This window comes from Tubulanus polymorphus, chromosome 9, assembly GCF_964204645.1.
Source record: "Tubulanus polymorphus chromosome 9, tnTubPoly1.2, whole genome shotgun sequence".
NCBI lineage: Eukaryota > Metazoa > Nemertea > Palaeonemertea > Tubulaniformes > Tubulanidae > Tubulanus > Tubulanus polymorphus.
Window position 1 is genome coordinate 11,920,372 of NC_134033.1, and position 14,489 is coordinate 11,934,860.

The following is a 14,489-nucleotide window of genomic DNA, read 5'->3' on the forward strand; positions in this document are numbered from 1 at the left end:
CGGATATTTTTTATTAATGTTATATTTTCGCTCGTATCTGCTTAGCATTCTCGGTTACGCGGAAAACGTTTAACCAGCCCATGGCGATATGATTTTCTGGTCTGTGATCACAAGATTTCAGGTCACTTTTCAAGTTGCTTCCGCAAATGGCGGTGCCTTATAATCATAGCTGTGAAATAGATATATATTGATAACATATGTGTCTGATCGTCAGTTGCTAGTGGACAACTTTTCAATTTTTCTATTTTTTTCTGCAGTCCTTCCGAGGTTTTATGTGGAAAATACTCAAATTAAAGAAAAAATAAATTGCCCATGGGCAAAGTGTGGTTTACCTTGAAAGCTAGAGGTTGTTTGGAGTAAGGGCATTGCTTGAAAAAATCTTTTTAATTCGTGACTTCAAAGTTCTAGAAGTTTATATTGTATTTTATCTTTCTTAAAGAATTATTTTGTAGTCAAATAGGACCAAAGATAAACATTTGTTTATGGTCTACGTCCAAAATTTCGTAGGGTACAGATAGACGCGGCATTGGAAACTATTTTATATTTAAAAAAAATAATTTCACAATATGAAAAAATATTCAAATAAAATTTATATGATGTCACATATCAGAGGGTGGCTGAATATTGAGTCTTGGAAACGAAACCTCTTCCAATCAGGTGCGGATCCAGACTATCGCACATGCAGCACGTGCGGTAGTCGCAGTTTTCAAATGCCCTTGAAAAATTTATGTTTCGGGAAAAAAGTAAATAAAAGGGCACACAATTTGTGCGTCATAAAAAATAATTGCCTTTCTGTACAAGGCCTAAAGCGAAATGTGGATGAAATAAATTGCCCAAAATCATAAAAGGCAATCTAAGGCATTTTTTACTCAAAAGGGCACTATTCTAAAAAATAAATTATTGTCGCTCTATAAATTTAATCGAGAAATGGCAAATTTTGACCAAATACCTAAAAAAGGCTAAAAGCGAATTGAATGTGAAGACACATTTAGTGGCATGATACGATTGCACTCAAACTCAAACTCGCTCGCTGGGCATTAATACTGGCCCTTTTCAGTTGGTGCCCTTTTTCACTGTGCTGTAGTCACTGTATGGCCCTGGATCGGCGCCTGCCAATGTATGGCCGCGGAAGCTAAAACACCGGGGCGTAGTATTAGATCGTTTTGAATCCTGGAATTTACCGCTACAATATTCAGACCTCGACCTATACCTATAGTTTGCTGCTTAGTATTTTCAGGTCACAAGAAATTACAATTTCTTACAACTTCTATCAAACAGAAAACACAGCGCTCATCTTCTGCTATGACGATTATTCAGCCTGTTATCATACAAAACGTGCACGCGCCAAGCAGCGTTACAGCATCTCCATATAGTAGTCTGTATGAGCGTGTGTTTGTGTGTGCAACAGTCTAATGTTTAGCACTCCCGTCCCGCGCACGTGGAGGCCTTGTGTAGTGAACGCTCGCTTCACTTCAATCTCAATCAATGGGTATTAAAACGAAACAATACCTATGGCGATATGTGAAATAATTATATTCTCACCAGCAATGAGCATTCAAAATTCGCACTTAGTCCAATGAAACGTTCGCCATAAATGGCTTCCCCATAATTATTTTAGTAGGGCCGGAATTCCCCGTGTATCCCAAAAACAGCCAATCACATTCGCTCGTAGAGACGACGCCCTCCAATCGAGGTCATTGCAATTTTATACGCAAGAGCTAAGAATTTTCCCGCCAAAAACAGTTTTTCGTCGAATTTAAACAGAGTTGACCATGTCATCGACGGAGGTTCGTCATGTCTTCAATCGCATCGATTATACGTCGTTTAACCCGAGAACCAATGCAAAAAATGCTCACATAAAAAAACGTACCGCGATTTTACATGAATTGGCTCAATGCCAACCTCATACTGCTGACAAAGGTAAACCAAAAATTAATTCATATTTTTTTCCCTGTTCCCTTCCATTTTAAAAGGCCTATTATAAAAACGAATTTTTTCTATTTTCATTTTTTCCATTTGCCCTAAAATTTTTTTCTCGCACACTCCAAGTATACAAAAATGCCTAATGAATAATCGATGCAATGTTTATCAAATAATAATAAGGTTACAACTGAACATAGCTGCATTAGAACGAGCCCTATTTACATCGGAGGGTGGCAGAAAATCGAATGGCAGACAATCGAGGGTGAACGGTAGTTACATTACACTAACTTATGCCAGTAGAAAATAAAATAAGCTTCATTTAGATGACAGGAATACGTTTCCTTCTTACGTAGATCCCCGATAGATGTTTAGTGATCCCACGCCCTCTCACGATTCTCAGAAATAGCCACCATTATCAATGACGTCAACAATGTCCCTGGCATTTTCTTTCCTTTTCCGCAACGACATTTTTCTCCGTTAGGAGCTCTGTTAAGTTGAATAGACACACAGTGTATACATATATATATATAAAAAGCGTGTACATATTTGTTAATAATAATTTCTCCCTTCTTCTTTGTTGTCTTTGATGACATTTCTCTTCGACGTTTACGGAAATAAACGGTGGATATTTTCCGAAATGTCAACAGCTGATTTATCTCTCACCGTACACCCGGCGACACGACGATACTCTCTCCCTCCCTCTCTCAAAGAAAAGCATTTCGCGGTACTTTGCAACGTCACAACAAATTGATATCATCGGTAAAACAGACCAAAATACTTTCGGTGTTTCCATTTGAAGTAGTTTTCACCGCAGATCGAATTCATTCGACATTTAAAATAAGTGGTTCAATTGAAAACAAACTAGAAAGTAATGAAATTAAAACAAACTTTCTACAAATTTGAAGGATTTTTTGGCGATACCAAAATATGGCCTAGTTGAGGATCAAGAGATGGCTGGATCATAAAATAAGTTCTGAGCTGCCAACTGTTCCTGATTTTCAGTATTTGTTACTATTTTGTAATGAGAAATACTGATTTTATTTGGTTGATGCATACAAAAATTTGAAAGGTGTTACTGAGGGTCTTAGTGTCGATTACTGATTTTCTTTCATATTTCGATGTTACTTGAAATAAATTTGTTACTGATAGCGTTTCAGAGGTTGGCAGCCCTGTAGGTCTGTGTTCCCATTTGCAATTTCTTTTTTAAATTCTAATGTTGAGAAGTCACTTCTCCCTAAGAGATGAAATATATGCAATTTATGCTGTCACACAGTTGGAGTTAAAGCCTTGAGGATAGAAATAATATTTGACAATTTTTGCCAAGCTTTAATGACTGTACGCCTTATTTGAATGCAATTTGTGCAATTTCAAAATATGTCTCAACAGCATCTCGTTTGCCTTGATGATTTGAGAACGCGACAAGTTCTTCTTTCCATCCTGCGATGGCAGCTTTTAAAGTACCGTCGTTGCCAAGAAACAGCTCAACAGTGAGGTTTTTCTCATTAAGAATTAGTGGGAGAAGCAGATATTTTTCAAGTAGAGGAAAACGAGATTGACAATCTACATACAGTGTACTCTTTCATCATTTTTTTACTCGTTAAGGAAAAATTGGTCTTTGATGGAGAATTTCCTTGTTGTCACTTTTACCAATTCATTCCATTCCTCATCAAGAAACTTCCAAGGAATATGTGCTCAACCTATTTCCCGATATCGGCATTTTAAAGAACCTATCACATACCGGACTACTTTATCGCTACCTTTTTATCTAGTAGATTATTCTAATGGTTGGTGCTTGCTGCACTATTAGTCGTTGCTATTGGTACAACAAAGATCTTCTGCTAGCAACTAGATCGAACTTTATCAAATACCCAGTAGATGGCGATGCTGTGTAAATCGATGTTTTTAAACTCTCGGTACACATCAGATGCTGTAAGTCTCAAGGATGCAGCGACACATGCGTTGCAGTGGGGATGCTCCGGTGCTGCCATGTAACAGGAACGAAACGCATCATCAACTGGATGATGAAAATCAACTGCCATCTAGCGGAATAACGTGGCGAAAAACATAATGAACGACTTACCATGAAGTGAGGCTGGGTCAAGATAGCTCGTAATTCATCTGTATAATCGCTTTGATCATCTTGATAATATTCAAGTATCTACAGAAAATTGGAAAGTACACAAAGTTCAAATACAAGGGAAACGCTTTCTAGGATCGAAGGCGACAGATTAATAAAGAAAGGATTCCGGTTGTTCTAACAAACCCTTTTCATGGCAGCTTGTGGCCATTGGATTTTTCATCTGTGCAGATGCCCAAAATCACGTTATTTCAAATATTGACAAATTCTTCATTTACTTTTAAATGTAATCGGCCCAGAGTGAGTTAATACGCATCCAGGGTTTATATCGATTAACTCATTCTTTCTACATAAAACATACAGTTTTCACATAATCTTTCCAGATGTTTGAAATTTTTTCTAATGATGCTATTGTCATCAATCCAGGGTCCACAGGTTGGAATCCAAGTGGTGGCACAGTTGCTTGGTCGAAAGTTCTTCTCTAGCCCTCTTCGCTTAATCGCGATGGATCGATTCTCTATTGATAATGCCCCAACCAGGCACTCGGCGATCAAAAAAAAACTGATGGGAAAACATATTCATTTCTAATAAAACTGACCTCTTTAGCTTTCGATACGGCATCTGAAGTAGGTGAGTGGGCTGGATAGATAGATTTGGTATTAATTCTGTCGTATAACTGAAAAATACAAAAAGAAAACACGATCACTAAAAATCATCCGGTAGAAAAATTCTCGAGAGCTGAAAAGAATGAACAATCCGTCGTACGTTATTTTCTCGTTTAAGTTTCAGCGCGGCGCGACATTTCGGGCACTTGCGCAGATTACCGGGCCCGTAACGCGACGACTGGTTTATCCATAACAACGCCAACAAACGTAGAATGGCGCGTTTGTGGCGATTACGACGATACGTGTCGATGAACTCTTTCGTGCTGCCCGTACTCATCAATGTATCGACTCCTACCCACACGCGTAAAGTTGACAAGAATATCTGGTCCATTTTACGCACGACGACCACGTCGCCACAGCAACTATTGTTGTTGTTGTTGAGTAGCTCGCCGCCGCAGCCGGTTCCGTCTGCATCCACCACGGAAACGGTAAACGTCGGTTTCATCAAACGACGTCGGATTGAATCGACCGTTACATAGTGTTATCGAAACGTTATTCACAATCTCGCGCGATAGAGTTCCGAAAATCGAAATGAAAGGAGATTCTTTTTCATCTAAAGCCCAGCATGATCTACCCTTTCAGCCTATTCGCTGATAAAAAAGTCTCTATCTCTTTATCTAATTAATTCAATGGGGGGCCTTTAATGTAACTGCATTGTCCCAGGCAAGGCTTCTGTTAGTAGTATTTCAGTCTTCCGTGCTTCAATTTCCTAAATATCTCAATAGAAATTGAATGAACTTTTCTAAACCAAAGCTCCAAAAGTTTTCAGTTGTAAATCTTTTTAGAGGCTTGTACCGAACTGCTTGGAGTTAAGTGCCTAAAGATCCGGTTCAAAGTAGATTGAAGATGTCTAATTCTGACTACGAAAGACAGAGAGTCACGCCATCTGGCGGGATAACTGGTGTTGTGGTTTCCCAATGTAGTATTTCTTCCAAAACATTGTTTCAAACTTGCTATGAATTTATGATTGGTGATCGCCGTAGATCATCTTATGTAGTGTATTCCTCTATACAAATCGATGATCATGCTTGATCATTGCGGATTGTTGATCATTTGTATCGCATACCACAAGCCAAATCTTGGAAGTTATTTCTGACAAAATTTATAAGTACGCAACAGATACACAATCATACGATACAATTTAAATCACGCAAAATCATCGGTGCAGTATGCCCTGTCATACCAATCAGTGATCACACGTGATCACGAAGATGTAAATTTACGACGCAACGGAATGATTCTGTATCAGGTCCGGCGGCAATTAATCCACGATTGAAGATCATCAGCGCCGATAACGATGTCATGAAATTCAGCGTAGCACGAATACCTCATCTCGCAACCGGTGACACCGCGTTGTAAAACTGTCTGTACGGATTAATGTCACAAACGTAGAATTTATTCCAGCATCTAGATTTTGAATGGTATGGAAATTTGTGAACTAATATGCACGCGATAAGTTTAATCGCTTCATACAATAAGATAAATAAGATTATCAAATATTATAGGCCTATATATCCGAACAAAAGATGCAGAATTTTCAACTGAGGCAAGTAAAATGCTAACGAGAATACACTGACCCGGCTCCATAGTTCTAAGCTGAAATGTGACTTAACCCTCTCACTGACATAAATGGTATATCCCAATTTATTTTCAATTTCAGTGACTAATAATATATTGCATGTATCTGAATGAAAGATGTATAATTTCAACCAAGGCAAGAAAAATGCTCTTGAGAATTGACCTGGTTTGTACTTTGATGAAATGCGACTTTTACAGTTAACTAATTTCAGAAGAAAAGATTTCATATCGGAAAAAAATAATGCTGGACCCAATTCAATGGTTGCGAGTTGGCTCAATCCAGTTAGTTAGACCTCAAAGTGTATCATAGAATCGAATCTAAACAGTTCGGAAAAAAGTTTCCGAAAAAATAAAAGACCGATAATTGTGAACCAGACAAAAAAATACTGCCATTCAAATATACCTGATAAGTGACCCAAGTTTGAAGCATCGCTTCTAAGCACAATATACCGGTATCCATGCATATCTGTGGATGACAATCTTCACAACAAATATTTGAGCAGTCATTTGTAACCTCAATGGCCTTGATCTATCATATATTCGAACACGGGAGTGACATATACAGGCAATCGCTCCCACAACTACTGAACAAAACGCTCCAGACTCTGCCAGTGACTCGGCAGGCATCCGGATGCCGCGATAAGATGGCCGAATACCGAAAATATTTGCCAACAAATTCTTCTTACGCCGACGCTAAAAGTCAGATTCCGATCAGTGACTTACTTACTTTGAGGCAAATACGTATCAGACCTCTCAGTACAGACAATATACAGTGTTACTGTGTGAAAGATTTATCCAAACGTTCCAAGTCATTCATACTTTCATGTGAACAAACTCGGGGACAATTTCCTTAGAAGTGTTTTGCATTTGCAACTTTTGTTCAACACCAGAGATAAGACATGATAAACAAAATAATGATTTGAATGATTTTTGGTCATAAGACGCTGGAAAACAACTTCCGACAAGAATCCAGTTAATCTTAAATGTATCGAACCATCTCCAAGTATGGTGATTCGGCATAGAATATCTGATGGATGCAGGGTCCAGCGACATACACCACACTGAATATATTCATTTATTGAGATTGCAAGAAAGACCCTTACCCTTACTGAAATTACAGCACAATCTTATTGAGAGTATATAATTCTATTAGAGTTGACCACAGAGATTTGATAACATCGTACTCTGTACGGCCTGCCGGCGGAAATCGAGTGTGACTCTTCAGTTACTACCACGACGTGTTTACCATATTCATAAGAGTCTTAATGCGTAATACTGTAATACGTTGTTGTCATCGTATATGGTTAATAAATATGTATGCGTTCAACTTGTTAGCATTATTACTTAGTTGATGTACGATGTGAATTTCTTTTGGTGGATGAAATTTCAATGTTAGCCCCCCCCCCCCCCCCCGGTTATGGTGGCAATAATCATTGGTCCAATAGTCAACCGGCTAGGTTTTACTAGCTTTGGTCGTAAAACAGAAGTCAAAATGTTATAAATTAGTTTTCGCAGTTTGTTCGTTTGTCAGTCGAGCAAAATACCCATCAGATTTCACGATCAAATCAGCTCTGATTCATACAACATTTTTGGCAGTTGCCGCCATCTTCCAATAGATAAAAACTAATTACTAATAATATCATACACCGTAGTGCGGCGTACTAGCCAAGTCCATTAGCAATCAATACACTGCACCATGGTGCAGACGTACTGTATGGGTTAAAATGTTGCAAGTCAACCGGGTTGAATCAACAGTGTATGGACCATTCATGAATTAAGAGGGCCGAGGGACTAATCATTGTATTGCTAGGTACGATAAGCGGACATTTTTTTCAAATGTCGCGACAAATCAACCGTAAAACCGACGGTGAAAAGAACAAGTCTGACAGACGAAAATCAGAAGACGATTTCTGCGCGGTTGACACGACGACGCCGATGTATTCTCCAGTCGAACGCTTGTACGATCGGTTTTAATCAGTCAAGTTATCAGTCGTCTTGTCGTCCCTCGTTCCGTCGTTATCTATCAAACTTCTAACAGCGACGGCGCATCTCCCGGATCATCGGTATTCATCGCGCGTTCCAGCGGCGTCGTATAAACGCTCGCTCTAGAGATTAAACAATCCGTTTAATTTGAAACACACGAATAAGAACGTTTTACAACTACTGGGACCGCAGTTGTAGCAGTGACAACAAAGGTGCGTGAGAAAAACCTCTCAAACCTGCTTTACGACTAGGTGACTTCATACGCGAATAGAATACGAAGAAGATTTCTTCAAAAGCCACGATCACACGAGCATTTTTGGCCCAAAGATTATTCAATTAAATCAAAATTAAAAGACACATTTGTGTATATTATTAAATGGCAATTTGCTGATGCCGTAGGGAATCTAGGGGACATCCATATTCAATTGGAAGGGTCTAATGTCCAATAACTAGCAGGGAGTGATCTTTTTAATGACAGGTACTTTAAGCCGGGCGTAGGTCGACCTTGCGATGTGACGCGATCGTCGCAGTGCGACACAAGTGGGGGCGTAAGTCGGTTGGCGACGCGATTGTCAGCGACTGTGTGCGACTAGTTGCTCCCAGTCGCAAGAGCGCGTAGATCGGTTGCGACGGTCGCGTCGCGTCGCAGAAAGTAAAACATGTGCGACTCATTGCGACTGGCTTCGCTGGCAGTCGCAATGTAGCGTAGGTCCCGGCTTAACAAAGAAACAAAGACATTCAATAACTATCAAGCAATTTGTGGATGTCATAAGGGGATTCACAAGACAGCCCTATGTCATAGAAGGCAAACATGCCCAATAAAGTAACTTAGGAAGCGGCCATGGAAAACCCAGACAAGCATGTCAAGAGAAGCACTTAACCTGTCGACTCGGCACAAAAAAGTCAAACCCGTCGTGATCAGAAGATTTCGTATCTTTTGCGATAAAAACATTCTTCACGCCGCTGTCTGTAATGGTATTATGAATAGCGGTCTGTAATGGTATTATGAATGTGACAACGTGTCGTATTTCCCGACACATCGATGATGACTGCAGCTATGAGAGATGTTTTTAAGCGCGTTGATGCGAGCGTTGAGGCTAATAAAGACGAGTACTTCGCTAATCGGTGAAAAGAAACAGACATGTGTGTGTCTGAGGGAGATCTATAAATCAATAATCGAACTCACGCAGTCAGCGACTAATACTCGCACTTCAGAGTAACGCTATGAATTGCAAAAACAGATGCCGAGTTTTAACCCTCTTCTAAACAAGAGGTTTAAGAGGGTTTTTCTGAGTATCGTTATGGGCAGATTTGAAAGTTTTGACAAACTTAAGCCACACGAGCAAATTTGGAATGTGGCCTTAAGTTTGTCAAAAGCCGCAATCACACAAAGCTGTTCACACATTAACATTATTGACATTCTTGTCGACTTAGTTAACATTTCGAGAAAGGATGAGCTCATCCCAACCAGCAATATACAAAGTCCCCAATCCATGATTTAGACTTTACATGATTTACGCACGTGAATGCATTCTCTAAATTAAGTACGGGTCACTGGGGATCTATTCGGTCTAGTTTGACCCGGGCTAAAGCGTCTCCATGTGATTGCAGCCATATAGAATGGCCTCATATGTCAATAGACAAGTGATGGTCTATTGAAATCAGAGAATATCCCACAACTACAGAGAACAACTATAGGAATGCTCACTATAACCCAAAGTGCTAGAGATAATATGAACATTTCCAAAAATTCCACCCCGGTGTAATGAATAATGGGCATACAGCTTTAGTTTCTTTGGTTATCAATAATTCACTATTTTTGACAAGTGCTGCCATCTTTCATTAGAGTTAAAAACTAATTACTAATTACACTGTGATGCGGTGTACTATAGCAGAGTCCATTATCGATTTATACACCGCACTGAACGGGTTAAATCATCACTCAACGCAATTTGTCACCATTTTTCATAAACGACAAAATGCGGCCACCAAATTGCATACATTAAAAGGTCAACTGACGAAATGCGATGAAGGTTTTTAAGAACCGGTGAATGTGGCCAACACGAGCGGAAATTCATCTTTCATACGCATAAATTTAATCCGACAACATATTTGCAGACAGACGAGAGCTTTCTCTCGGTCGAGTTTCTGATAAATGGATACTTGCCGCGTGTTCAGTGCTCATCACCTTTTTTATACATTGCCTCATAAAACATCTAAACGCGTCTGTAAGAATAATCTATGCAGAATGTATTAAACAGCTGTGATTGTAGCGGGACTCATCCGTGTCTGCGATATCGTTGTTATATCGTTAAATATTTTCATGTTTTCAACATATCTCGGAATGTCTAGATATATCGAAAATCTTAATATCACGAAAAATATAAATATATTACGGCAGATCCAGTTTTTCAGAGATCTGATATATATATTGAAATGTCTCAGATTTTCTTCATAAATTTCTGAACTGTTCTTCCATCGAGTCTGACAGTTGTAGGATATGTTTCATCTCCAATGCCTAAGTTTTGATTTAACCTACTGCAGCAATAGCTCCTAAGTCGATGGCGATTAAGCCAACAGTAATTCTAAGTGTAACGAATTAACGGCTTATGGATAGGTGTTAATCTGAAGTTCGTGTTGTAACAGTACAACATTCAGAGAATGAGTTCATATCAGTGCACCAGTGAACAATCAATCAGGTGATTATTTTTCTGTTTTTTTAGTTCCTCCAGATGGCTTTTTGAATCCGATGTCATCACATGAGGTAGTCTTCATCGCAGACAGAAGAAATATGGCATCAAATATAAAAGTTCAGAGTGACTATAAAATCTATAAAATTATTCTGATTTTTAGCATTCTCTGGGTATATTTTTGATAGTAATTAAACAGTACTCTAAAAAGTAGCAACGCCATAGTGAGATGTATAGTTCAGTAATAGCTCTTATAGCTATATAACCAGATTTATCCAGCCTTTTATGCAACTTATGCAACGAATAAAAAATATCTGTGAAACGCACAGCGACCGATCAGAGTTACGCAACTCAAATAGAGCCCTCTGATGATGATGATGACTATGAACGACTAATGCTCTGTAAATCTCCGGTCTTCTGCGTAATGGCCAATTACTGATGACATCTGACAGAATCGATTCAGTGGCCATAATTCAGTGAACCAATGGCAATGGGCACGCTGAGAGAGTACGGATAATGTAAGAGATCAGCTAGAGAGAGAGAGAGAGAGAGGGAGAGAGAGGGGGAGAGAGGAGAGAGGGGGAGAGAGGAGAGAGGGGGAGGGAGAGGGAGGGGAGGGGAGGGAGAGGGAGAGGGAGGGGAGGAGGGGGGGATGGAGAGGGGAGGGGGAGAGGGGAGGGGAGGGGAGGGGAGGGAGAGGGGGAGGGGAGGGGAGGGGAGGGGAGGGGAGGGAGAGGGGGAGGGGGAGGAGAGGGGGAGGGGAGGGGGAGGGGGAGGGAGAGGGGGAGGGAGAGAGAGGGAGAGAGAGGGAGAGAGGGAGGGAGGGAGAGGGAGGGAGGGAGAGAGGGAGAGAGGGAGAGAGGGAGTTTTGAGGAGAGCCATATGTACTCTCAGACTGATAGTGGAAGGGGTAGGAGATAGAGGGATGGAAGAAGGAAAATATGGAAAAAGGGATTTGGGGGATCGAAGAGTAGCAATAAGTGTGACTGAGAGGATATTAGATGCTCTAATTCCAGCAACCGGTTACAAAATCAATCAAAATCATGATTAGCTTCATTTTAGTATCACGTTGAATAAGGCTGGTTCCGGGAGACAAGTTCGAAATTAATATCACAAAGAATTGCGTAACTGTTACTCCTCCCTCTAATGGTTTTAGTTAGTCTAATGATTTATGCGTAGCTAGGGAGAGAACAAAATTAGCCCCTGGACAACGATTTGAACAAAAAGTTCCAGTTTGAATAGAGAATTTATAACCGGTATCTATATAGCCAGCCGGGCAGACGGGTGGGCGGGCGCTGCGTACCGATTCTGGCAAAAATAAACACGTTCTACACTTAACTAGAAACTGTGAAAGGATATGCATTCATTCAGTGGAGAGAAGTAGAAAGTGTTGTCACTAATAATGAATACATTGATGGTTATATAAACCACTGGCGTTTCCTTTAATCGTGCAACGTCCACAGCTCCACAGCTCTGTCCTTCCGTTGATGGCTGTGAAATAATTGTTAGAATTCATTCACTAACGCAGTTTATGACAATTTATTTCCCTTTTATTGTTATCATTATGTGACAGCTCCACCCCCTCCATCCCCCCACCCCCGGGAGAGTCAACGTATGACTTTAGTGCTGAATAAACCATGGGGTTCGAGTTCACAGTGGTCTATAAAACTGGAGTCACAGCTGAAGAACTGGGGCCTGTCGCGTTGGTAAGAGTTAAGTTAATTCAACTGTCAATGTAACATTTATCCAGCAAGTTTTTTGCAACTGGGTTCTGGAGAAAACACCACAATTATGATGAAAAACTCAGTGAGTATAGTGATGTTTTCACTAAATTCTATGTAACATTCTCAAAACTATATCATGGACGATCACATATCTATGGAGATGGAACTTAGTCCTTATTGTACATGTTTAACGGCTTAGAATTGAACATTAAAAACGAATCTAGGTTTTCCCAAAGTGTTTTGAGTCGAATTTTCCTACAATTTAGTCTCAAACTAAGTAATAAAGAAGCATATGCGTAATTTGAACATATACGAATGAAAAAGTGTTATCAATGAGTGAATCTTTTGTTATTGATGCTCAAACCCCACCTAAATATAGGCCTGCATTGCGGAGCTCGCTGTACGATATACCAGGGATTTTTTTAGCTCTCTCTCGTTGAACCACTGCCGTGAAACCATCTCAGAAACGCAGACGACGCATTTCTGCGATGACGGATCAAATGATGATTAATGTAGCGAAAAGAAACACCTGACTTTAATGTTTTCATCATCAAACGTCATCAATTCAAATCAGTTCCACACGAGGGAATAGGACGTGCGCACCGGCGGCACACCGTGCTCCGTGCCATGCCACTCGGGAGGCGTGCGCACATATTGTCTGCCGTTACAGACAAGAACGCGCGCATTACCGCAGCGTCTTAGTCGCCGTATAAAGAAAATCACCGAACTTAAAAGGAATCAATCGCGAGGTGGAAATTGTCAGCTAAATTGATGTGACTGCTTTACTGAATATATATTTATATATATATATTTATATATATAAGACTATCAGTGAAATGAAGCCACAAGAAGAAACGAGACGTATACATTGAATGTATTGACAGAGTGGAGATAAAAACTGATCAGTCTGGTTCTAAAGCCCCTGAAAAGGATGTTTTCATTGGAACAGTGACATTCTGAATAAAATGGTATTGACCGCATTGCAGTAAGTGAAAGACTGACTGATTGCTACGACCAGGATTCAAACACATGAATCCTAGATTGATGAGAGACCAGTGAAAGACTGACTGACTGCTACCACCAGGATTCAAACACATGATCCCTGGATTGATGAGAGACCAGTGAAAGACTCACTGACTGCTACAGCCAGGATTCAAACACATGAACCCTGGATTGATGAGAGACCAATAAAGACTGACTGACTGCTACCACCAAGATTCAAACACATGATTCCTGGATTGATGAGAGACCAGTGAAAGACTGACTGCTACAGCCAGGATTCAAACACATGAACCATGGTTTGTAAAAACTGATAGCTAAAGCAACCGTATCTCCCAGACTTGTCACGCATATCAGAAGATGAAAAAACATGAGATGAACGTCCCAGATGAGTATCAGCCCGAGTCATCATCATCATCATCATCATCATCATCAGCATGAGTCTGAGAGCTGATACTGCTTGAGGTATTCATTAATCATTCCAGATGAAAGCAGATGAAATACGAAATCAGTGCTTTATTCATCCTAGTCTGCATCCATAGTGTCGTTATTAAATTGATTGTTGTCATCTTTCAAGTTTCCTATTCAGATTCTGTTGGATTAGCGTTTCCACTCAAATCAGATCTCGGCTAGATCGCGCAAAGTCATTTCTAATAATTCCGCGTTGAATATCGTCGCAATTAAATGAAGCGCCCGACACCGGAGTGATGCCGGAGTGATGCAGGAGAGATGCTGGAGCGATGCAGAGTCGGTCGCAGTGAGTTAATATATTTCTATAGCAGAGAGATTTACGCATGGCAAACAACAAATATTCAATTCATCTATCTCCATGTGAGACGAGTCTTGATTG

The 14,489-nt window shown here is 40.1% G+C and overlaps 1 protein-coding gene across 1 annotated transcript in view; it reads right to left on the minus strand.

Annotated features, from left to right (window-relative positions):
• LOC141911438 (peripheral plasma membrane protein CASK-like) overlaps window positions 1–14,489 on the minus strand; it is a 183,270-nt gene that overhangs the window by 47,199 nt on the left and 121,582 nt on the right. Inside the window, exons 14-15 of the mRNA XM_074802459.1 lie at window positions 4,599–4,676; window positions 4,004–4,081 (exon numbers count right to left, since the gene is read on the minus strand). Of these exons, the coding sequence (XP_074658560.1) occupies window positions 4,004–4,081; window positions 4,599–4,676 (156 nt within the window). The remainder of the gene's footprint in view (window positions 1–4,003; window positions 4,082–4,598; window positions 4,677–14,489) is intronic.